This window comes from Misgurnus anguillicaudatus, chromosome 12 (genome assembly GCF_027580225.2).
Source record: "Misgurnus anguillicaudatus chromosome 12, ASM2758022v2, whole genome shotgun sequence".
Classification (NCBI taxonomy): domain Eukaryota; kingdom Metazoa; phylum Chordata; class Actinopteri; order Cypriniformes; family Cobitidae; genus Misgurnus; species Misgurnus anguillicaudatus.
The window spans coordinates 36,184,453-36,209,321 of record NC_073348.2 but is presented as its reverse complement, the minus strand read 5'-3'; the positions used below and the strand labels follow the sequence as shown (position 1 = coordinate 36,209,321).

Here is a 24,869-nt window from a genome sequence, read left to right as displayed (position 1 = left end):
TTACACACACGTGAGGAATATCTTCATTTATGTCTGGACATTGAGGAAGAGAAGCATTTATCTTTAAGGTTACCTTAGAAGAACAATGGAGGACGCACTGGAGCTGGATTAGAAGTAAGTAACGTTAACAGTTAATTTATACCATTTATATTTGCTATCATATAACTTAATATGCTTGTGCAGTTCAGCCTACATACAGTAACGTTAAGCAACCTCAGCAGACTGTACGCTTCGGATTGAATAACTTTCGCATTGTTTACAAACGGACGCGATCTCACGTAATGGCGTATTTCACTGTTGCATGCTGTAACAGTGTTAAACACAGTAATTCACTTATATCCTTCGTGGCAACTTTCAGTAAGCCTGCTGTATCTTTTAAGTGTGTGCTGTAATATGATTCCATGTTTACATGCTTATTTACAAACAAATCCGCGTGACCTCCCGTAATGGCGGATATCTTTTACATGTTTTACAGCGTTAGACACAGTTATTCACTTTCGTATCCTTCCTGGCAACTTTGAGTAATGCTGTTCTGCGGGATTTGCTGTAAAATGATTCCATATTGTTTACATGCAAGCAGGGTCGGCGCCATGGGGGGGCATTCGCGGGCAGTGCCCCCCCTAAGAGGTTGTTGTGCCCCCCCTACACAGTTTTTTAAAATAATTTAATTTTTATTACGAAAAATTTTAATATATTAAACGTTGAATGTTTCATGATTTAATGTAATAAAAATGAGAAAATATATGTTACCAAACTGACTTTTGATCTAGATATTCAAGAGGGCACTATGCCCGCGCCAGGGGTTCAATTTAATGAACAATTACACAGTATAAGAATACACGGTTTCTTTTATTAGAAAGTATACTGTTCACAATAGAAGTGTTTGGCAGTAAATCAACAAAACAAAGACTTAAACAAAACATTACACAAAAACACTCAAAATGGCTGCAACCAGAATAACGGGCCTAGTCATTGATGGCAAGTCTCTGAATATAATTTAGTCACTCTCAGCAGTGTTACTATAAATCACATCTATCAGAAATACAACCCACTCTCAGTGTTCATAAGTAAATCCACGCTGGTATTTATCACTACACACACACACCACCCTCTAGAGGCCGGAGTGATAATACGCTGGCCCGTTAACCAGGCAGACAAGGAAAAAAACCAAAGAAACAAACAAACAAACAAACAAACAAACAAACAAACAAAACTACAATCACATCAAAATACAAAGTAAAAGAAAAGAAATACAATCAGTCTAAACACTTTACTACTGGGAAAAACAGTGGTCATTTCGATACAAGCTGGCAAGTGAATTAGCTCTGTCAAACACAATTTCACATGATTAATACTAATGAACAATTTACTTTGTCAAACAATTTCACATGATGATTAATACTAATGAACAAGTCACTTGGTCAAACACACCTTCACGTTATTAATACACTGCATTTAAAATATCTTTTTATTATATAAATACTTCCATACAAAAATTATTATAAAAAAACATGGCAGCATTGAATTACCTTAGTTCCCATCCATTACATTGGAAAGGTAGCGGCGTAACAGTAATTTGCCAAAGCTTACGGCGTCTTGTCACCCTCGTTATTTCCTCCGCTCTCGCTATTAACAAAAAGTATCATATTACACACATTAACTGAATAGCGGAGTAAATTCTTACAGACTCTTATTGGGTCACTCGCCAGCTCACCCAAACACACTTTACATCATGCATGCCACCTACCTACAACATCGTCCAAGCCTCGCAATAGATTAGAAGAAAATGCACAATACAGCGCTTATAGCCCAACAGCACCGTATCACCAACGCACTGCTACTTTACAGAGTCTATATCTGCACGTAAACAAACGCGCATTACATTACATTGCATTACACAAAACCCTGTGATGTACATAAGAGATAAAAACATACCCAGACACACACAATGCCCGATATCCAGGACAAATCGGTGGCATACACGATATTAGTCACTCAACAGAAGAACAGTTGTAAGAAGTTGTAAGAAGCGGCTGTTTGTAGCAGCACGCCAAGCAGCCAGGTGCACACAATTGCTACGTCATCTAATGCGCCTTTTATCATATGCAGGCGGAACTTACACAGAAAGGTCTATAATGACGTCACCCATCATACCAACCCACTACATATAGTTGATATGCTTTTTAAATTAAAACAGACCTTTCTCTGATTGGTTGAATGGCCGCGTCTCATGCGTCATTACGTCTTTAGCGTATTGATGTGACTAGACGAAGCAATGTTTTTTCGCGGCATTTTGTGAATTGTTTAAAAAAATGGATATTAGAAAATGGCTCGTCGGTTCTGCTTCTAAGAAAACTTCTTTGGATTCTTTGGATTTAGAACGTACTATCAACACCCTGCCTTCTCAAACAGCACCACCTGCTCCCTCTGACATCACACAAACACCGGTTGGCTCAAACTCAACGATTAGGACTAACGAGGCAGAGGCGGAGTTTTCAAATGTACAGGCCGCGGATGATCTCGGGACCGATCAACCGAAACAAGTAATCTTAAAACAGTACCCTGCACGCATGTTCGGTGGCAAAAAGCGTGCTTTTGTGTCTAGTTGGTATACTAATCGAGACTGGCTTGAGTATAGCGTAAAAACTGATTCTGCGTTTTGCTTTTGCTGTCGTAAATGTAATGTTGGTACGAGCCGTGGTGATGCGTTTGTGAACACTGGCTATCGTAACTGGAAGAATGCCAGTGAAACAGACCGAGGATTTCACAAACACGAAACGTCTAAAGAACACCTTTCTTCATACACAATGTGGAAGGAGAGAGAGAGACGTGTAAGCAGTGGAAAAGAGATCTCGACTCTTCTAAACGCAGACCAGCTGCAAAAGAACAGGTACTATGTGTCATCCATAATAGACGTTATTGGCTTTCTCGTGGAAAATCAGCTACCTTTACGGGGGAAATTGGATGCCTTTGACAACATGTCTGATGGAGGCAGCGGCCTTTTTCTTTCATTGCTGGACTACACAATTTAAAAGGATCCCCTTTTGGCTGACGCAGTGAAAACACTTCCTCGAAATGCTACATATACGTGTCATGATGTTCAAAATGAGATCATCAGTTTACTAAGCGATGTAGTAACTGAAGCTATCGTGAAAGAAGTGGGTGACTCATATTACACAGTAAAAGTAGATGGTACCCGCGACCCCACTGGCTGCGAAAATATATCAATTGTCATTCGGTTTGTAAATGAGAACGAGTCTTTCGAAGTATCGGAGCGCCTGTTAACCTTAGCCACTGCTGAAATGGGTGATGCCCGGACACTGACAGACACCATTTTAGCAGAGCTAAACAAAGCTGGTCTTAACCCATCAAAGATCCTTAGCCAAGTATATGATGGTGCATCACTAATGTCAGGAAAGTTTGGCGGGGTACAGAAGCTGTTACAAGAAAAGCTTAATAAGAATATCCCTTATGTTCACTGCCTTAATCATCAGCTACATTTAGTTGTAGTCCATGCGATGTCAGCCGAGGAAGCTGTGATGGATTTTTTTAAAGTTTGTAACGCCTTGTACAAATATTGTAAGAAGCCCACAATAGCTGTGCATTACAAGGGTGAGCGCCTGAAACGGCTTCTTGAACAAAGGTGGACAGGCCATTTTGCTACCGTGTCCGTCCTTCTCAACAATTTCAAAGATATCACATCTCTTCTGACTGAAATTGACTCTGTAAGAGCCCATGGTACGGAGCTGCGTATGGAAGCTGTTGGCCTGCTAAGAGAGATAACTGCACCAAGCTTTTTGTTCATCGCAAATCTTGTGCACGAAGTCCTCGCATTGTTGGATCCACCAAATAAGCTTCTGCAGAGGGAGGAAACTGATCTTTGGACAGGTCTGGACATTGTGGCAAGTGCAAAAGCATGTGTGCAGAAACTTCGTTGTGATGAGGGATTTACAAAAGTGTGGGAGAAAGCCACGGCTGATGAACTGCCGAAATCCACAACCCCAAAGCGAAGACGCACCGGAAAAAAGAATATGGACGATTATTTTGTAGAAGAAACGACGGGTCAAAGAGAAAATGACATGGAAACAGAACTCAAGAGACTGTACTACAGCACTGTAGATTCAGTGGTTGGAGAGATGGATCAGAGATTTGGTGAACGGAAGTCACACTTGTACCGCGCACTTAATGCGCTTGACCCAAAGAGCGATTTATTTCTGGATCCAAAGACCGTGAAACACATAATGGACCTGACACAATCACCAATTGTTGATGCAGAGTTTGAAGTGGCAAAACACTTTTTGAGGTCGCAAAAAGAATCGAAAACAGAGGGGGACAACTGGACCACAAAATTCGTTCTCTCGAAGTACCACACAGTTCTGCAAACTATGCCTAGTGTACTGACTGCGTTTAAACATGCTCTGACTTTCGGCGCTTCTACAGCAACCTGTGAGAATTCTTTCTCCTCTCTGCGCAATGTTTTTTCGGACCACAGACGCTCAATGCTTCACAAACGGAAGGCCCAGTTAGTTCAGCTGGCCTTCGAGATGGATCTTACTCGAAAATGCACCACCGAATGGAAGGACACCGTTTTAAGGAGGTTTAATAATCACACGCGCCGCCTTCAGCTTTTTTAAAAAGTAAGTTATGCGGTTATTTTTTATTTTAGATTACATAAGCTTTGTTTTAGTGTAACAACATTCGCTTCGGTTTGAGTATAACAACGAGATGATTTTAAAAGCTTGCCATGTTTCTATAGAATAGAAAAAGGTTTTGGCTCACCTGTACCACTTTTCATTTAAAAATGGACCTTGATTGAAACTTTTTATAATCATAAGCTGTGTAGTGTTGGCTAATAAAACGTTAACTGCATATAGGTTATTTTTTATTTTAGATTACATATACGCTTTGTTTCAGTGTAACAACATAAGCATTGGTTTGAGTATAACAACGAGTTGATTTTAAAAGCTTGCCATGTTTCTATAGAATAGAAAAAGGTTTTGGCTCACCTGTACCACTTTTCATTTAAAAATGGACCTTGATTGAAACTTTTTATAATCATAAGCTGTGTAGTGTTGGCTAATAAAACGTTAACTGCATATAGGTTATTTTTTATTTTAGATTACATATACGCTTTGTTTCAGTGTAACAACATAAGCATTGGTTTGAGTATAACAACGAGTTGATTTTAAAAGCTTGCCATGTTTCTATAGAATAGAAAAAGGTTTTGGCTCACCTGTACCACTTTTCATTTAAAAATGGACCTTGATTGAAACTTTCATAATCATAAGCTGTGTAGTGTTGGCTAATAAAACGTTAACTGCATATACTTGTCAATCTGTGTTTTTTGCGAAGTGATTGTGGTAACACTGATTAGTTTGTGATCTTATTCACCTTATACGCGAAATGAGCTGACAGTCTGTATCAATTGTATGAGTGTGCGTTTGGACTGTATTTGTTGTTTTATGCCTTATTTTTTTAAGTTTTTGTTGTTGATTGCGTGCCCCCTTGTTGGAAGCCGCATGCCCCCCTGTTAGTTATGGTCTGGCGCCGGCCCTGCATGCAAGGCAATTCCATACATTGCGCTTTACACGCGACACCATTTTTATGAGCGCCGCGTTACACGGAGACGCGAGCTCGCGCACATGCGATGTGTTTTTAAAGTTCATACGCGCTTACAGAAACGCGTTTAAAATAGAAGCTAGACGATAAGGGGATAGGCATCTGAAAACCGTCTTCTGAAAACAGCTTTTTATATAACTAATCGCTGCAGATGTTTATCTGAGATTTAGTTTATGTACAAGATAGTTTATATGAATGTAGTATCAGTGACATTTACCCTTATATATGTAAGGGTATTTCTGTGGACAATTTATGCTAACAGCTGTTTATAACTCTCTTAGAGGTCTGCATCTCTCTCATCAGTACAAAACTATGAAGTGGAAAAACACTTTTTGGACATAAAGTTATATGGTAACATGAGCCACATGAAGTTTACAGCTCTGTTGTGTATCAGTTTCTTAGTTTATACAAAGTTTTTGAATTGGGTTTGTTTCCAAATAAACTGAAAATGTCCTACTGACCATCATTTCTATTTTGATTATATTGTTAACTTAATAAACCTCAAACAAACATGTATACATTTGTCCTCACATTCTTTACTGTAGTTCACTCTCAGATTCCTATCTAAAGGCTCATTATGCAGCTCATTATGCAGCTCATTATGCGAGCCTTTGTTTGCTAGCTGTCAATCAATCCTTCTCGCATACGGCCCCTCTAAACAAAAAGTGTCTTACAATTTCGAAATCAATACATTGTTTTATGTGAATAAGTAGGCAGGATGATTTTCACATCATTTTAAAGAAAAAACTCTAGACTACTAGATTCTGTTTAGGAAGGTCTTGTTAAAACATGTTTAGTATATGTTTTGTGGACTTATATCAGTGACTTAAAATTTTTGCTATTTTAAAAACCACGCATAAACCGTTTTCTCTCAAAAATACAAACATTTACATACATGTAGCTCATATAATATTTTAGCCCAGTTTGTGCTAAACGCAGTGGTAGGAGACACTTGCCATTATTATGTTTTAAAGCAACTGAAAAAAGACCAAATGTAAAAGCATGTCAGAACCTCTGACAGTGTCCCAAAATGGTCGGACCCCAGAGGGTTAAACGTTGTTCTTTTAGTATTTGAGTAATAAGTAAAATAAGCTATTCCTTTTAATGTAATGATGAATTGCTTTTTACACTTCCTGCTTTCTTTTCAAATGTCGCTCTTGTCTGACACCTATTTAACTTTTTTTATTCGTATTTATTTTTTAGAAAATCCTGCGTAATCCATCTCTAGTAAAAACCCCACTGCAATATGTACTGGAAACTCTTTTGACAAAATTAAGGTGATGATTAAAATACTGGAGTGGAAAGAATAATTCACATCAGTCTAAGATTCAATGAACGATCAAGATGTTGAATTTCCAGTTGCTCCACTAGTTACAAGAAACATTTATTTTTTATATCTGCCTGAGTGTAAAGTATATGGATGGTAGAAGTGAAAGTAAAAGCTAGTTTTCTAAAATGCACAAAATAAAGTGCAAGGGGTGTGGATAACATAGCAGGTACAATGCTGTCCGACTAAAAATTCAGTTGCATTTGAGGCAAACTGCTGCAGGAGAAAAAATGTTTGCTCGTCTAAATTGTCTGTGTTGTTATTGCCCTTTAGCACATCAACCAAGTAAGTTGATTTTGTTATTTTGCAAGGTTTCTGCTAAACTGATTAAAGTTCATGGCTTTATTTAGTATTATATTCTGTATACAAGTCAATGAGCTTATAGTAACTATAATTTATTTGAAAAAATGTTTGATATTCTAGACACGCCGCTTCGCATTGTAATGATTGGAAAAACTGGAGTTGGGAAAAGTGCAGTTGGAAACTGCATTCTCGGTAGAAAAGCTTTTGAATCATCCCCTTCTGCAAATTCTGTTACTCATATATGCAGAAAAGAAAAGGTGAATGTCGGAAGAGACATTTATGTGATTGATACGCCTGGAGTCTTGGACACCAATAAATCACTAGATAAGATCAAACCAGAAATCGTGAGATGCATTCAGGTGTCAGCACCAGGTCCTCATGTGTTCCTGCTAGTACTACAAATTGGCCGTTTCACAAACGAGGAGCAAAATTCTGTTCGAGCTCTACAAGAGCTCTTTGGTAGAGATGCTTCAAAATACATGATAGTAGTCTTCACTCATGGAGATCTGCTCAAAGATGAAACAATTCAAGAATATGTCCAAAAAGGCCATGGTGAACTCCGAAAAGTCATCCAGAGCTGTGGAAGTAGATATGTTGTTTTTGATACCAGAAACATAAGGAATCGATCTCAGGTGAAAATATTAATTGAGAAAATAGATGAGATGGTGGCGGCCAATGGAGGAGATTACTTTTCTCAAGAAATGTATGAAGAAGCAGAAGAATTGATTCAACAACAACAACGACAACAGAAAATAATCAGAGAGCTTGCAGAGCTTCTGGAGTATGATTTTAGGTTTTTTAGGATATTGGATGATAGAATTCCTTTGTTCCAACAAATATTGCTTGGCAACTATTACCAAAATCTTGGGTTTGATGATCGAATGTTATAAATATCATATATAACAGTGTCAGAGTGACATTCAGCCTCTTGTATTATTTTGCATTAAGTTTTCGTAATAAATGTATGTATTTTCATTCTTTAAAATCATAACAGTAATTTTGAAAAAGGGATTCAAATGATCAAATTCAGAAACAAAATGCTTAAATTTGTATGCCTAAGTTTACCTTAGTTGTTTTAGTTTGTCGTTTTCAATGCAGTCAGTTAAACTACACCATGTTATTCAAGCTTGTACAAATGATTACAAATTAAATATAGTGCAGATTATTTGAATTATGCAATTAGTTTACAGCGCATTCAAGCTATGCATTTTATCATTATATTGCATTGCCAGGTGTTTAAACCTATGACCTTGTGTTGCTACTATGCTCCGAAGATGCATCAAAGATTTACACATTTAACAAAGATAAACTGTCTCTGATACATTTATAGTCTGTAATAAATGTATTCTTTATGTATTACCAGTCTTTCACACTGAAATTTGCAACATTTTCGTAAATAATGAATAAGAATATATGACAAAAGATCTATGTTTTGATTTACGTTGATCAGTGTTTGCTTGTCACCATCTGCCTGCTGCTTGTTTGTCTGTATATTTGTCTTATTATTTGTATTCGTCCCACATTGTGAAGCGACCTTGGGTTCTTGAAAGGCGCTATAAAAAATAAACATATTATTATTATTATTATTATTATTATCTATGTATTTGTTTTAAAATGTATGATCAGACACAATCTAACCTTTCTCAAATAAATAATTTGTTAAATAACGAACTATGTTGCTTGTGAACATGTCTTAAATATTCACTGCCAAATATGGCTTCTTTTAGTTTCACATCAGATAACATTATAAAGCAATCCATTTCACTGAAGTGTTTTGTTTTTAAACATTAATGAAGTTCTAAATGTAGGTTCGAGAAGAGCCTAAACATTCAGTCCCGTCAATCACTTTGTGAGCCTATACACTCACCTAAAGGATTATTAGAAACACCATACTTATACTGTGTTTGACCCCCTTTCGCTTTCAGAACTGCCTTAATTATATGTGGCATTGATTCAACAAGGTGCTGAAAGCATTCTTTAGAAATATTGGCCCATTTTGAAAGGATAGCATCTTGCAGTTGATGGAGATTTGTGGGATGCACATCCAGGGCACGAAGCTCCCATTCCACCACATCCCAAAGATGCTCTATTGGGTTGCAATCTGGTAACTGTGGGGGCCATTTTAGTACAGTGAACTCATTGTCATGTTCAAGAAACCAATTTGAAATTTGTGCTTTGTGACTTGGTGCATTATCTTGCTGGAAGCAGCCATCAGAGAATGGGTACATGGTGGTCATAAAAGGATGGACATGGTCAGAAACAATGCTCAGGTAGGCTGTGGCATTTAAACGATGCCCAATTGGCATTAAGGGGCCTGAAGTGAGCCAAGAAAACATCCCCCACACCATTACACTACCACCATCAGCCTGCACAGTGGTAACAAGGCATGATGGATCCATGTTCTCATTCTGTTTACGCCAAATTGTGACTCTAACATCTGAATGTCTCAACAGAAATCGAGACTCATTAGACCAGGTAACATTTTTCCAGTTTTCAACTGTCCAATTTTGGTGAGCTTGTGTAAATTGTAGCCTCTTTTTCCTATTTGTAGTGGAGATGAGAGGTAGCCAGTTGCTTTTGTAGCCCATCCGCCTCAAGGTTGTGCATGTTGTTGCTTCACAAATGCTTTGCTGCTTACCTCGGTTGTAACGAGTGGCTATTTCGGTTAAAGGAACAGTATGTAAGAAATTTATATCAATTAATCATAAAATTGCCCTGATGTCACTAGACATTAAGAAATCATTTTCATTTCAAATACTTATATCACTGACAACAGTGGTTCGGACAGAATATTGTCATTCAAAAAGTGGAGTTGCAGCCCTCAACTGATGTTTATGTTGTCATGTTGTGTATTGGCCACCAGTTGGGTGATTGCAGTACCAGTTTTAGCCATAAGTTTTGTTATTGGAATACCAGTTTTGGCCACAATCCTACATACTGTTCCTTTAAAGTTGCTCTTCTATCAGCTTGAATCAGTCGGCCAATTCTCCTCTGACCTCTAGCATCAACAAGGCATTTTGTCCACAGGACTGCCGCATACTGGATGTATTTCCCTTTTCACACCATTCTTTGTGAACCCTAGAAATAGTTATGTGTGAAAATCCCAGTAACTGAGCAGATTGTGAAATACTCAGACTGGCCCGTCTGGCACCAACAACCTTGCCATGTTCAAAATTGCTTAAATCACCTTTCTTTCCCATTCTGACATTCAGTTTGGAGTTCAGGAGATTGTCTTGACCAGGACCACACCCCTAAATGCATTGAAGCAACTGCCATGTGATTGGTTGATTAGATAATTGCATTACTGAGAAATTGAACAGGTGTTCCTAATAATCCTTTAGGTGAGTGTATATAAGAGGTATCCCTCCACCTCCCGAAGCTCTTTCCCTCTTAATGCACAGTTCTAGTACTGGGGGCTGGGGTGGGGACAGATTGAGCTTGGGGTTTAAGCAGAGCCTTAGGTTCAAGCTCCCTCCAAGAACAGCAAGCCAAGTTAGTTTACCATTATCCATTAGACTGAATGCGCAGGCGAACTAGTGAAATGGTATGAGGTTCTTTTACTGTTCATTTTACAATACAGTACAACTTAAACCTCATTCACACAACACTCTGGTCCCAGAAGATGAAAGTTTTCTGTGTAAAAAAGATTTAAAAACAATGCCGTAAGTGGCGTGCCGTAGTGAGGACACGCATGTCCACGTAACATTATGGTTCAGCTCTTTAAAATTAAGGGTTATATGCACATTAACATTCATGATGAGAAATGTTGATGCAGAGATCAGCGAGCTTGTCAAATATTCACTCTGAAGTTGAGATCATTCACCAGCATACTAGAATGGCACATCAAGCACTACTTTATAATCTTATAATAAAAAGAAAAAGTATGTGCATGGTTTCTCGAGAGAGAAATCACGTATTATAAGCTAAATTCAGACGTTGCTGAGAACAAACATACCAAGTGCAGGACTTTAAACACGTCACGTCTCTTTACTGGATCTTTACGGCATCTGTGTGATGCATAAACAGATTCCGGAAAATCACACACATGACAGGCTGCATACATGCTGTGACGAGCTTCTCTTCTCGAAAAAGAAGCCACAGGAATTACATCTGCACTCAGCTGAACCAAGATCCGTACACATTTGAATGTGCTCTCTAATTAAAAACATTCTCTTAATAGTTCTCAGAAGGAAGAAAATCTGTAAAATGTTTTTGAGAAGGGTTATGCTAATAATAAAAATGATACTGCATTTTCGTACTCGGTTTACCAGCAGAATGTGAACTTGGAACACCACAAAAATGTAGACCGGTGTTCTTGCATTTTTACTTTGAGCAACTTAAAAAAACAACAGGTTTAAATAGAAATGTCAGTGGTAATTAACTGAACTTTGAGGGGTGGTTTCACGGTTATCTTAAACCAGGACTAGGCCTCAATATTATTAGTTTTAACCAGGCCCGGCTGCAGGATGAAATGACTGAGGAGGCAAGTGAAATTCATTGATACACTGAGATCTCACTTTGAAAAGACATATTTTTAAATGCAGCGGTCCATAAAACACTCCATATGCAACTGCACAGCACAGGTAACCAGAAACTCACTAATGATGATAGATCATAAGATATTATTTGATAGACTAGTAACTGTGGATTAAGGATGTTTAAAATCTCTAGCCTCTGGTCAGGACATGAATGGATTAAATCAACAGATTTGCAAAGGTTTATTTATCTCCACATATAAATTAAAATTAGCAGAGTAACTGTGCAGTATACCACATTTTAGCCTATGTCCTATGTGATTTCCATATTATAAAAGAGAGTATTCAACGGCAATAAACGTATGCAATAAATATCCTAACTACATTATTTCTCAACTTTGAAAAAACTTTGAACATTATTACGCGTATGATTGAAATATTAGACGAGAGAATTTATATAACGGCAATGGACGTCTCATATGGGTTGCAATATCCACATAGGCTTAAAGGAATATTCAATTGTCTTAAAAGAAAAATCAATTTACTCACCAGCATGTCAACCAAAATGTTGATGTCTATCTTTGTTCAGTTGAGAAGAAATTATGTTTTTGGAGGAAAACATTGCAGGATTTTTCTCATTTTAATGGACTTTAATAGAGCCCAACATTTAATACTCAACTCAACACTCAACAGTTTTTTTCAACGGAGTTTCAAAGGACTATAAACAATCCCAAACGAGGCATAAGGGTCTTATCTAGCGAAACAATTGTCATTTTTGACAAGAAAAATAAAAAATATGCTCTTTGAAACCACAACTTTTCGTCTAGGTCCGGTCCAGCGCAACCTACCGTAAATGCGTAGTGACGTAGGGAGGTCACATGTTACATATATAAAACGCAAATTTGCAGACCATTGTAAACAATAAACTGACACAAAGACATTTATAAGTATCAGTTGACATACAACAACGTAGGAACGTTCTCTTTCAACACATTCGTAAACACTGGGGCGGAGTTTCGCGTTCGTTTTCTGTGACCTCTTGACGTCATGACGTATTGCGTTGGATCACATCACGCATCATGACCGGATCTAGACGAGAAGTTGTGGTCTAAAAGTGGATACTTTCCATTTTTCCTATCAAAAATGACAATCGTTTCGCTAGATAAGACCCTTATGCCTCGTTTGGGATTGTTTTTAGTCATTTGAAACTCTGTTGAAAAAAACTGTTAAGTGTTGAGTTAAGTATTAAATGTTGGGCTCTACCAAAGTCCATCAAAACGAGAAAAATCCTGCAATGTCCCCCTCAAAAACATAATTTCTTCTCGACTGAACAAAGAAAGACATCAACACCCCGGACGACATGGTGGTGAGCAAATTATCTGGATTTTTTTTTTAAGAAAATAGAATATTCTTTTAACAAAACAGCATAATGAAATTAATAAACAGAGAAGGAAGCAGGATTGACATGTAAATTGTATTATTATTACCGGAAAAAAAGCAATATTACTGATTTGGCCGCAGAGGTATAGGCTAAATGCGCCAAACACGCTGTTAACGCCAAGTTTAAATAAGCAATAAACGTGGTAAAACATTGTTATCTCTTAAACTTTTTTTTTGACAAAAATGATATTTAAAGGAAATGTATTCTTACAGTTATTCAAAGATGCACAAATTATAAATGCCCCCTTTTTCCCCCCTCGTGGCGCCGGGCCTGGTTTTAACAAACATGCCTTACTAAAAACAATACTTTGTGTGCATTTTGAGGCAATACAAAGGGCACTGATGTATTTTAAGATATGTCAGTGCAAGTTGTTTTCAAGGCCAGGGTAAAAATCACAGCTTTTTGCCAATAAGGTAAGAAATTATCACAGCGAGAGTGACGTGTATCTAATGCATGGCTTATATATAATTTGGTGGAGGTTGTAAAACTCTTTATTGGTATCTGAAAATTATTCTCACTATATTACCTGCACAATAAAGGATAAAAGAGAAATCAGAGAGTGTGCTCACATCCAACATGTGTTTTTGTTACCACATTTATGTTTTTAATAATTTAGAATGGTTGCACATATAAGTTTTTATTATTTGTTCTGGGCTTCTACTTTCAAAGCTTGGTATTAATTGAGTTATTATGCAGAGGTAATTATGCAATGTAATAAAAGAACTAATACATTCATATAGTCTTACAAATACAACCATCCCTTTGAGAGCAACTATAATGCTGATGTGGCCCGGGATGAAATTGAACTAATCAGTTCAAGTGAAAGCTATAAAGCCATCTCTCATCTCTATCCCGCCACAAGTTTCATCCCTTCCCCACCGCATTGGTTGGATGCAGATTAAGGGGCGGTATTATCCCCTTCTGACATCACAAGGGGAGCCAAATTTCAATTACCTATCTTTTCACATGGTTGCAGAGAATGGTTTAGCAAAACTAAATTACTGGGTTGTTCTTTATCACATTTTCTAATTTGATAGAAGCGCTTGGGACCCAATTAAGGCACTAAAACATGAAAAAGGTCAGATTTTGTCGCCCCTTTAAGTATACTCTCCAGGTTGTTTACTGGATTCTGCAGTCTTTTTTCTCAGATGTCCTATAATACGGATAGTTTTCCAAAATGTCAGTTTTTCCATTTTGTCTCTTCATTTCCAAAATCATCTCTAAAAGTTGTTGAAACTGTCGATCATTGCGATCATTGTTGTTAAATGCAAGACATCTCGTCCCGCAGGTGCGTATGAGCTGCTGCAGGTGGGTGTCCGTATTTTCAATGTACTCTGATAATGTTTTTCCTCTTAGCTTTTCTTTGCCAGTGAACACAATAATGGTTTCTCTCACCACGTCCTCACCAAACTCTCTCTGTATATTGTCAACTATCTCTCTCTCTCCATCTGTGAAACGACCGAGCTCCATAACCAGTACATACGCATCAGGCCCAGGCTGAATGAGCTCTTTGCACCTTCTTATCTGTTTGTCTTGGTTTTTTAGTGCCTCATCAAAAAAATCTGGAGTGTCTATGACCCTGATCTTTATTCCACAAATGGTTTCCTCTGCCATCTGACATGCCTCGGTTACTGGGAGAGAACTGGCGTGAGATTCAAAATGTTGTTTTCTTAGGATGGTGTTTCCTGTAGCGCTTTTCCCACTTCCTGTCTGTCCCAGCAACAAAATGGTCAGGGTGTTTTTCTTACTGATAGCCGTTTGATCTTCTTCTATAAAATAATATAATGGAATAGAAAAGAGTATGTAAAATATGAAAGGATATTTTGTTTTTCTTATGATAATTTTGAAATAAAAATGGACATAACCTGATTTATGCTCTTGTTGAATTGCCTTCTGTGGTTGTAAAGTCTCATTCTTTTCCAAATATGGCATACGTGATCTGCAATAAAAGAGAAAAGATATCAAGATCTAAGTCCAGAGCTTCAGCTCAAAAAGTATGGCACTCTAAAAATGGCTGGGTTATTTTTTACCCATGTTGGGTAAATATTGGACAGAACACCGCTGGGTTAAGACCTAATGTTTTAACCCAACTGCTAGGTTATTGTAACCTGTGGTTGCATAACGACAACCCAATATTGGGTCATTTAAACTCAGCATTGGGTCATTTTTAACCCAGCATGTGTTTTGTCCAATATTTACCCAACGTGGGTCAAAAATAACCCAGCAATTTTTTTGAGTGTGAGATGTTGCCAGATCCTACCTTTCAACCTTGGGTTTTTGCACCTCAGGAACATGTCTCCAACATTTCTTCAGTTGTTTGATTAGTTCACTTTGATTCATATTTCTGTTAAAATGACACACTTTCATTTGGCAGTAATACAGAATGCATTTGAGGTTCTCATCTGAATTATTTGGCTTTGCCGATTTCTGGTTTTGATTACTGACCAGAAGTACCACAGTGTTTTCTGCCATCTTTTTACCAAACCTCTGGTGAAATGCTTTAAGTTTGTCCACATCCCTTTGAGAAACATGATCAGGCTGCAGGACAAATACCGTCATACATGGAGAACCAGAGTATAAAACCATGCGTTCCTGAATATGTGTTAACTGAGACTCCTGGTAATTCAGAACAGTAAACCAATTGCCCTCTGTCTCCAGTGATACCTCTTCAAATCTGCAATGTCCTGGCAGGAAATGTTCATAATCAACTATTTTATTCCCCACCAAACACATACGTCTGTTGTCTGTCCCCAGCAGAAAAATTGTGAAATAGTCATCTTCATGAAGCTCAAGGTTTTCATGCCCTGAAATAAAGCCCATAGAAACATTTAAAAAAGACCCCATAAGTCTGAACATTTAAACCCATGTGTATTAGCAGCTCTGATGCCCTCCATTTTAGTTTACATCTTAAAGTTGACTAATTTAAAATTCTGCATTTAAAATGTCTCAAAACATAATGCATTAAAAACACAGGAATATTTTATCACTTAATATTGGCTGGTAATTTAACCCACTTGCTGCTGATAACACCTGATGATAACACCAGGTGATCGTTTATAGGTAAGTTTGTGAGCCAGAAACACAGCTTTGTTTTACATATTTTTTTTACTCTTGATCACTGTCTATGGACATTAACAACACAATAAACACTCAGAAAACGTACCTTTTGACATACTGAAGTCAACATGAATGCTTTTCTTGAAAGAGCTTTTAAAAGGGTGCAGTAAATCCTCGTCTGAAGTAGATGAAAGTGAAACTCTGATATGATTGTGTATTTGTTATAGTGAAGGGGTGGATCACATACTGTATAGGCAGTCACAGTATGCATTTTTACAGCTCTGTTAATCATCTTTGAACATGTTTAAAGGGCACACTCAACAATTAATATATATATAAAAGCAAATGGTGCTAAATAGCACTAAAAATAGTTTGCTGGCTAGTAATCATAGGGGGACAATTTTTAATGGAAAACACCACTGTTTTTCAATATTTTACAATGTTCTACCTCAACGAATACCTATCTTCGATTGCATGCACAGTAATATTGACGGAAGTTTGAGCGAGAGGGGGAGTAGTCAGGAGTGATGCACTGCGTCCAAAAAAGCCAATTTCCAAACATGTGGTAGGCGCAGTAGTGCTTTTCGCCTACTATATAATATGGAAGTAGGTGGTTTCGGACGTAGTGAACATGTTACTGTGCTGCAAACTAAGTGCTCTTTAGCTATACATTTTAGTTCAAATTTTTTCCGCTTAAAAAATCGCCACGTGTTATTTTGTGCCACCTTACTTGTTTAACTACTTATGTAACAGTCTTAAAATATGGAAAACATGGAAGTGTTTGATGGCTTCTAAAATTCATCCCTGTTTGGATCCTAAGGAATGAATGGGGCTAGCCTAAATTCTTACACATTCACGACACGCTGTTGCACGCATTGGAAAAAAGGATATGTATGTATTCATTTGTCTAAGTTGAGGTAAGAACATAGTCAAATATTGAAAAATGGTGGTGTTTTCCTTGAAGTGCCACTGCACTGATGTAGCACCTGTGTAGAACCATACAATGCTTTGTAGAACCATATGTGGTGCTATTAGGGTGCTATATTACCCCATATGGTTCTTCATAGGTGCCATATAGGTTCTATAGCACTAAAAATGGTTCCCCTATGAGTGTAAAATATTTGGTGTTGCAAAAATAAGGTCATGTAATTTTAACGTGTCCACATCTACTTCTAACCCATAACCACATTATGACGCTGCGCACTGCACCCTACATTTGGATCACTTATGCTCATCACTGTAATGTGTGGACCTGGACCCCTCCAGATACAGTAGATAATTTTGGCCTTAATATAGAATAAACTAATCTTATGAAAATGAAACACAGTTTTCCTGCAAATAAAAACATGGTTAGTGCACTACATTTATACCAATTTACCACAAATTACAATAAACAACATAGGGTATCATTTTCAAGGTCAAATTGTGTAAACATAATTTGTTTCATTTCCTTTTTAATGATATATGAAGTATGATTGGATTAAAAGCAGACCTCTTACATGGACAGGCCGACAGTGCACCCCTATGGTCATTTGTGGAATTGCATTATTAGTAATCGATTAGTTTAGTCTCGCGCCAGGTGTTCATGATGGGCCGAGGGCGAGAACAACGGTCGTGAAGGAAAATCGCCTCAGAGTTTACGGTTTTAATAATATCGCTTTTCACGGGACAAAAGCATTTTGTCTCAACTTCTACAATCAACGATGGTGTGTATTTTTACTATATATGTTTTAATAACGTTAACTTCTGAATTTTGTCCATTCATGTATTTTATGTTACGTTATTTATATGACCGTTGCATTGGTCACGAGCTCCATGTACGTTAATTTACAGTGTGCACCAGGATTAACAACGGTCGTCTTTTATGTAAAATTATGAATAATTAATCATGATGGTAATGTTAAAAAGTTAATTGTTATTGTTTTAAAGTTAACGTTTTAAAGATTTCTAAAGTAACTGTGTAAGTACATGGTGATAAAGTGATAAAAGTGATATCCCTTAAATTAACAATGGTTTCACTACAAATAAAAATCATGGTTACTATTTAAATTTAAACCATGGTTACCACAAATTAACTATGGTTTTGCTACAGGAACCATAGTTTAAGCATGTTTTTGGTTTTACCAATGATAGAGTTAATTAATCGCCAAAAACACGGCTACACTTTTACTTTAATAAAACCAGGGTTAAGCTTTATAAGTATGGAGCTGTGTGGATTGGAACCAAATTTGTGTCTAGGACCTAAAATAGTCAAAAGTTTATAGCTAAAATATATAAATATGTACCCTAGATACTAATTAAGGGGAAATGTAGTACATTAAACATACATTTTAATAAGAAATAGGTACATTGATAATGGGTAAAAGGTATTTGCATTGGCTCGAGAAGTTAAGGTGAGATACTGTTAAACAGTGCTGTTTTATCATCGATAATGCCATTATTAAGGAAATTGATTTAAATAGATTTTCAAATTTGTTAATAACTATTTTTCATTTTTAGGGGGTGCAACAGAAGCTCTGCATGAGATCTAAAGAGGTAAAGCTTCAAATTCAAGTCAGTGGTCTGCGAATAAAGCCATCCTTAGATTTTCAGAGTGTGATTCACAGCTCCGAAGACCACAGAAACAAGTAAGAGCAAAGTTTAGTTTTTATGGACATTAAATTGCGAGAAAAAACATTATTTTACCAGGCCCTGTTGAAGTTAAAGCAGTCACATAAATGCATCAGGTCAAAGGTTCAATGCCCTCAAGTCTTTTGTGGCCAATCAGCACTTCTACCACACAGTGTTGTTTTTCTGATGAAATTTATCACCTGAGACTCTATTAACACTTGCCACAAGCTTTGTCATCTGTAATGATGTCTCATTAAACCAGCTGTTGAAGCCTAATAATAAAAGGTGTGAGGTAAACAGAGGTAAACTGAGCTGATGCAACCATGCTTACACGGATCCATTCCCCTTGGGAATGTCTTAATCATACTTTCAATCCAAAATGCTCAGAGATTTACCAAAATTAGGGTAAAAATAAAAGATAAGCATCATTTTATTATATGACATTATTGTCTCTGGAGTGAAAGAACATGGCGAAAGATGGCATTTCTGTGCTTAGTCGTAGTGCCTTGTGATAGCAGCTTTTTTAGAATAATAAAATGCATAAACAGTCACATGTGACAGTAGTTTTGGTGGTTTTAGCTATAATTAGTTAGCAAGGCAATCACTGCCGACCCCTCATATCCAGGACAGCACCCGTTCAACCTTATGCCCTCTGGCAGACGGTACAGGTGCATTAAGAGCAGGAGAAACAGACTGAAAACTGTTTTTGTCCTTGGGCCATTACGTCACTGAACTCTTAAATCTCTAAAGCATGTGCAATTGTACTATATATTGTTGGTTTTTCTTTCCATTATATTGATTTTATAATTTCCTTATTTATTTATGACATTTATTATGCCTGTGCGTAGATGCAATGCAATTTCATTGTATACTCAATGTAAATTCAATGTCTACATTGAAGCAGTCATAGCCGTGTTTTATCGTAAATAAAGCAAACCTATTGACCAATCAGAATCAAGGATTGGAACTAACCGTTTTATTAACAATTATAATTATAAGGTGATGCAGAACAAACAGAGTCTGGAGTATTTTTCTTTCCTTGGCTATAATGACTGCACTTATTAAAGTTCAAAATGTTTATTTGCAAAGGAAAGTTAATGGTTGTATTTATAACTGTGTTTATGTTTATTTTAAGATGGTTTATTCAAGCTGGTAAATTCAGTTCTTTAATTATGAGCAGGTTGTGGCATAGTTGTCTTTTAGTTTGCAGGTTAATGTCAGCATGATAACGTTTGGCCCTCATAAAGGGGGCATTTTTTCGAAACCGGCCCTCAGCCTAAATGGTCTTGACACCCCTGATCTAGAGCAGTGGTTCCCAAACTTTTTCAGAGTGCGGCCCCCTTGTGTACAGTGCATTTTTTCGTGGCCCCCCGAAAGAAAATTTATGACAATTTAAAATGTAATATTTTAATTAAACAAAACATATAAAATTATACCTAGTAGTGCTGTTGGTTAGTTGGCTTATTATTTTTTAGGTTTAATTACACAGAATTCATGATAATGAATGTATTTTATAAAATGTCATAAAACTGGGGCCCCCCGGCACCATCTCGCGGCCCCAGTTTGAAAACCACTGATCTAGAGTATCTCTGCAACACTGCTGTTTGAATAGCCAAAATGGAGAGTTTTGTGAAAAAATTCTTTACAACAGGCTTGTTGTAGATATGAATTGTGCTCTTGATTTCTGAAAGCAAAGGCCTTTTGCTCCCACTGATGGATCTGTTTGGTCTAGGGATGCACCGAAATTTCGGTCGCCGAAAATTTCGGCCGAAAATGGCATTATCGGTTTCGGGCCGAAATAAAAAATCCAGCCGAAAATGTAAACCGAAAATGAATGTCAACCGCGCCCCTCTCATCTGTGCGCTAGCGCTTGGGTTTCACTCACGGTGATCAGTCGTCTCCCACCCCTCCTCTTCGTGCTCAATAGTGCTGCAACGACGCGTCAACGTCATCGATTACGTCGACTACGCGATGCGTCACGTTGTTTACATTAATCTCGCGTAATGGCTGCTTCTGCTCCTGGCAGTGTTGTCCATACATTTATTTGTTTGTGTGCGCCACAAAATCAACAATGGTCGCAACATTTACATTTTTATTTTCATTTAAAACGGCTTCATTTATTGTTGTGAGCGCTCGGTGGTGCCTCTCTTGTGCTCTCTCTCTCTCTGTGCGTGAAGCCCCTAGACAGCGTCTCTCATACATGACACTGAGTGAAAGAATTAAAAGTTGGCTGTGTTTTCCATGCGGATTCCTCTGTGTACTTGCATTTTCACATAAACGTCAGATGTTACTGGGAGAGAAGACGACTGATTTGAGTTCATCATGAAAGGTTAGCAGTGTTTTCCCACACACACACTGGTTCTCTATGTGCTTGTGCGCGAGCTCTCTCTCTCTCCTATGCCCGCGCATGCCTTCTGTAGTAACTCTGTGTAATGGCAATTTTGTAATTTGCGCCGAATTGTCTGCGATGTCTCGTTTATAAATCAAGATTTTAGTAACTTAGTAGTTAAAGTAACAGCTGGTTGGATTAAACACAAGGTTATTGGGTCATGTTTAGTCACTATTTTAATAGTCTTTGGGGTGGTTTCCTAGACAGAGATTAGCTTAAGCCAGAACTAGACCTTAGTTTAATTAGGAAATATAATTAGTTTAAACAAACATGCCTTACTAAAAACATTACTTGTGTGCATTTTGAGGACAAACTAAAGGCAATGATGTATTTAAAGATATGTCAGTGCAAGATGTTTTCAGTTTGGACAGGTCTTATATTTATTTTAGTCTAGGACTAGTCTAATCCCTGTCTGGGAAAACGCCACTATATGTCTAACAACAGAACAGATAATATGTGAAAATAGCATTCAGTTGTGTTAAAATGCTAATTTCAGACCTTATTAATGTACAACTTTGTTCTTTTTATAAATGTTTGCAATTTCTTTATTGTTTATTAGATTTTTCCCACCTTTTTGCTGATCCGAAAAATAATCTGATCTGTGCCTCAAAAACTGTAATGTGATCCGAACTGTGAGTTTTTTTTATTCGTCACACACCCCTAGTAAAGTTAGTACACAGTGATAGCCATAAATGCAATTGTACTAATAATTGGCATAATAATTTATTTCGGTATTTCGGTTTCGGTTTTTCGGCCTTGGTTTCCTTTTTTCGGTTTTCGGTTTCGGCTAAGAATTTTCATTTCGGTGCATCCCTAGTTTGGTCTCCTACTACGGGTGTTAAAAAGTAGTGTGATTTTTTATTTTCATCATATACAGTAGAAGGCAGCTGCCACAGCCACCATTTACATTTTTTAAATACACTGCTTTAAGTGCAGTTTCAAATTTGCAACGTGTTTATGCACTTGTGTTGGCTATGTCTTGTCATTTTTGCATAATTTTGATTTTCATTATGTTTAAAATAGTAGAGCAGTCGTAGCCTATTTGTTAGAATCCGGGTTTGTGACCCAAAAGTCTCCTATTTGAGTCTTACTGGTGGCAGGTTGCGACTGTGCAAGAAACCCTTTGCCAAATTGCTCCCTGGGTGCTGCAGTGATAGCTGTCCACTGTTTTGGTTACTGGGATAGGTATGAGCTTATTTATTTCAGGAACTCATTCATACTATTTAAATTAAGACAACGTGGAAAGGTTTTTTTTAAGGGAAAAAAAACACTACTTCCAGCTAATGTTAATATGCATTAAGGGTTCAGTGGAATTTGGGGCTGTGAACTAATTTGATTGTTTTAGATAATAATTTAATGAATAAACTAAAGCTAAATCAGTCAGTCTAAACATTATAATGTGCCAAATGTAAGTTTAAAATACTTACTATACTTAAGGTTTGTTGGATTCACTTATTGATTACTGTTTAGATTAGATTAATCAGGTCTTTGAATATTTATCTTGTGGGTGGGTTTAAAGCTGACTTATGACAACTTGAGTGGAATGGGGTGGTTACTGCGTTTTACAAAGGTATAAAAGTAAACGAGTCAGTGATGAGAACTAGGAGGCCGAACTGACAAGCATCCTCACGCAGAATAGTTTGCAGATGAAGCACGTGTTGATGAAGTGTACTCTTCAAGATTGAGCCACTGTGGAAATGTCTAATTTGGGAGAGGCAAATGCGGACAATCAAACAATCCAATACTGCTTTCCAAACAATAATTTGTCATGTACCAGAAATATCAAACCTGAGGCTGAGTACATTTTTGTGTACGCTTTTATTTCTGTAACATCAGTCTTCACTGTGTTTCTGAATCTGCTGGTGATCATCTCCATCTCTCACTTCAAGCAGCTTCACACTCCAACCAATGTGCTCATTCTCTCTCTGGCTATTGCTGATCTGCTTGTGGGACTAATTCTCATGCCAGTACAGGGCATCAAATTAATTGAGCCGTGCTGGTATTTTGGAGAAATATTTTGTGCGATATTTCCTCTTATTTTTTATGTGCTCGTCACAGCATCTCTTGGCAACTTGATTATTGTTTCTGTGGATCGTTACATTGCTGTGAATGACCCTTTGCGATACCCAACAAGGTTAAATATTAATAGAGCTGCTTTGGCCATTATTGTAAACTGGTTGTTTTCTTTTGTATATTGTTTTATTCTCTTGTATGAGTCTTTTATCTCTCCAGAGAAAAACCACAGGTGTATTGGAGAATGTATACTTTATATTAAGTTGGGATATATAATAACAGATGTTTTAGTTACTTTAGTGACACCTTGTTCTGTAATCATATCTTTATATATGAAAATCTGCTTTGTGGCAAGACAGCAGGCACAGCATTTAAATTCGGTCTCAGACAAAAAGGCCATGTCAGAAAAAAAAGCAGCAAAAACCTTAGGCATTGTTGTAATGGTTTATATTCTGTGTTGGATACCGTACTATATAGCTGCTCTTATTCTTGGCCAAGAAACGAGTGACTCTCTTGTAATTAATATAATGTATTGGGTATTATGCACAAATTCCTGTATGAACCCTATTATCTATGCAATGTTTTATCGCTGGTTTAGAATATCAGCAAAATACATTTTAACTCTGAAAATATTTCAACCTTCATCAGAATACTTTAATCTGTTCATAGAAGAAAAATGATCATTTAACTTCATTACTATAATGTAGACCACATCTCTTTACAAAAGTCCATCTATTTGTAAGTGTTACTATTTGAAGAACCAAAACCATACTATCAAGTTTATTTACCTGGTTTAGCACAGACGACTAAGAGGAAATGTAAAATTTTTATGCTAAAATAGTGTGATTTTTCATAGATTATTTGGTAACTCAAGGATTTATTGTAACATTAGTTGATGCATTAGCTAACATGAACTAACAATGAACATTTTGCAGCATGTATTAATCTTTGTTAATTTTAAATTATACCCATCGTTCATTCATGTTAGTTCATTTTGCATTAACTAATGTTAAGGGATACAGCATTTGATTTTAAATATTTACTGTTATAGCAAATGTTCAAATTGGCATGCTGAGATAAAAAAATGCTGTATAAGTATTGATTATTGTTAGTTAAGTCTCACTTAGGTAGTTAACTTGCCAAATTAATTTTTTTTTAAAAGTTTCTTTAATTTAAGGAAATGTAAAACTGTATATTTTTAAACTAAACGTACAACTATTTTCTCCCTTCATCTTTTTCCTGTTAGCAGCCCTTACTTTGGGAATGTTTTTGAACTTGGCAAATGACCAAATATGGTTTGGTCAAAAAATAAAGGATTTTAAATGATTTGTCAGTGTTTTATCACTAAGGAAATTATTTAAATTAAATGTGGTGGGTTTTGTTACAAGGATAGCAAGTCTAACTAGAACAACAGAAAGATGTTTTGTATTGCGTGGGCGGAGCCACTATAATCAAACAAATCAGGATAGTTGAACAACTTTATTTATGTGGTCCTAAACAAAAGTTGTTCTGTATTAAATATGGAGGCCTACTTTTCACTCTCCTGAAAGTCATGGGAAATGATAGATTCATCATTATAGATTATCAATGACACGCATTGCTTTTTACACTAAATGTCAAAACACTAAATGTTTT

General features: G+C 36.9%; 4 protein-coding genes across 4 annotated transcripts; 3 read left to right on the top strand and 1 right to left on the bottom strand.

Annotated features, from left to right (window-relative positions):
* The first annotated feature begins 630 nt into the window (after window positions 1-630).
* On the top strand, window positions 631-5,550 carry LOC141369088 (uncharacterized). Its single transcript, XM_073874489.1, has 2 exons — window positions 631-745; window positions 2,172-5,550. Exon 2 carries the CDS (start codon window positions 3,303-3,305, stop codon window positions 4,632-4,634), a length of 1,332 nt encoding a protein of 443 aa, XP_073730590.1. The 5' UTR covers window positions 631-745; window positions 2,172-3,302; the 3' UTR covers window positions 4,635-5,550.
* A 1,566-nt stretch (window positions 5,551-7,116) lies between these two features.
* LOC129447236 (GTPase IMAP family member 9-like) lies at window positions 7,117-8,879 on the top strand. The gene is made up of 2 exons (XM_055208884.2): window positions 7,117-7,231; window positions 7,370-8,879. The coding sequence occupies exons 1-2, from the start codon at window positions 7,177-7,179 to the stop codon at window positions 8,137-8,139; spliced, it is 825 nt and encodes a 274-aa protein (XP_055064859.2). The 5' UTR covers window positions 7,117-7,176; the 3' UTR covers window positions 8,140-8,879.
* A 4,355-nt stretch (window positions 8,880-13,234) lies between these two features.
* On the bottom strand, window positions 13,235-16,463 carry LOC129446325 (uncharacterized). Its single transcript, XM_055207277.2, has 4 exons — window positions 16,329-16,463; window positions 15,426-15,969; window positions 15,031-15,104; window positions 13,235-14,934 (listed from the first exon to the last, which is right to left on the bottom strand). The coding sequence occupies exons 1-4, from the start codon at window positions 16,336-16,338 to the stop codon at window positions 14,285-14,287; spliced, it is 1,278 nt and encodes a 425-aa protein (XP_055063252.2). The 5' UTR covers window positions 16,339-16,463; the 3' UTR covers window positions 13,235-14,284.
* Window positions 16,464-22,918: 6,455 nt separating this feature from the next.
* On the top strand, window positions 22,919-23,914 carry LOC129446605 (trace amine-associated receptor 13c). Its single transcript, XM_055207796.2, has one exon. The coding sequence runs from the start codon at window positions 22,919-22,921 to the stop codon at window positions 23,912-23,914; it is 996 nt and encodes a 331-aa protein (XP_055063771.2).
* The last annotated feature ends 955 nt before the right edge of the window (window positions 23,915-24,869 follow it).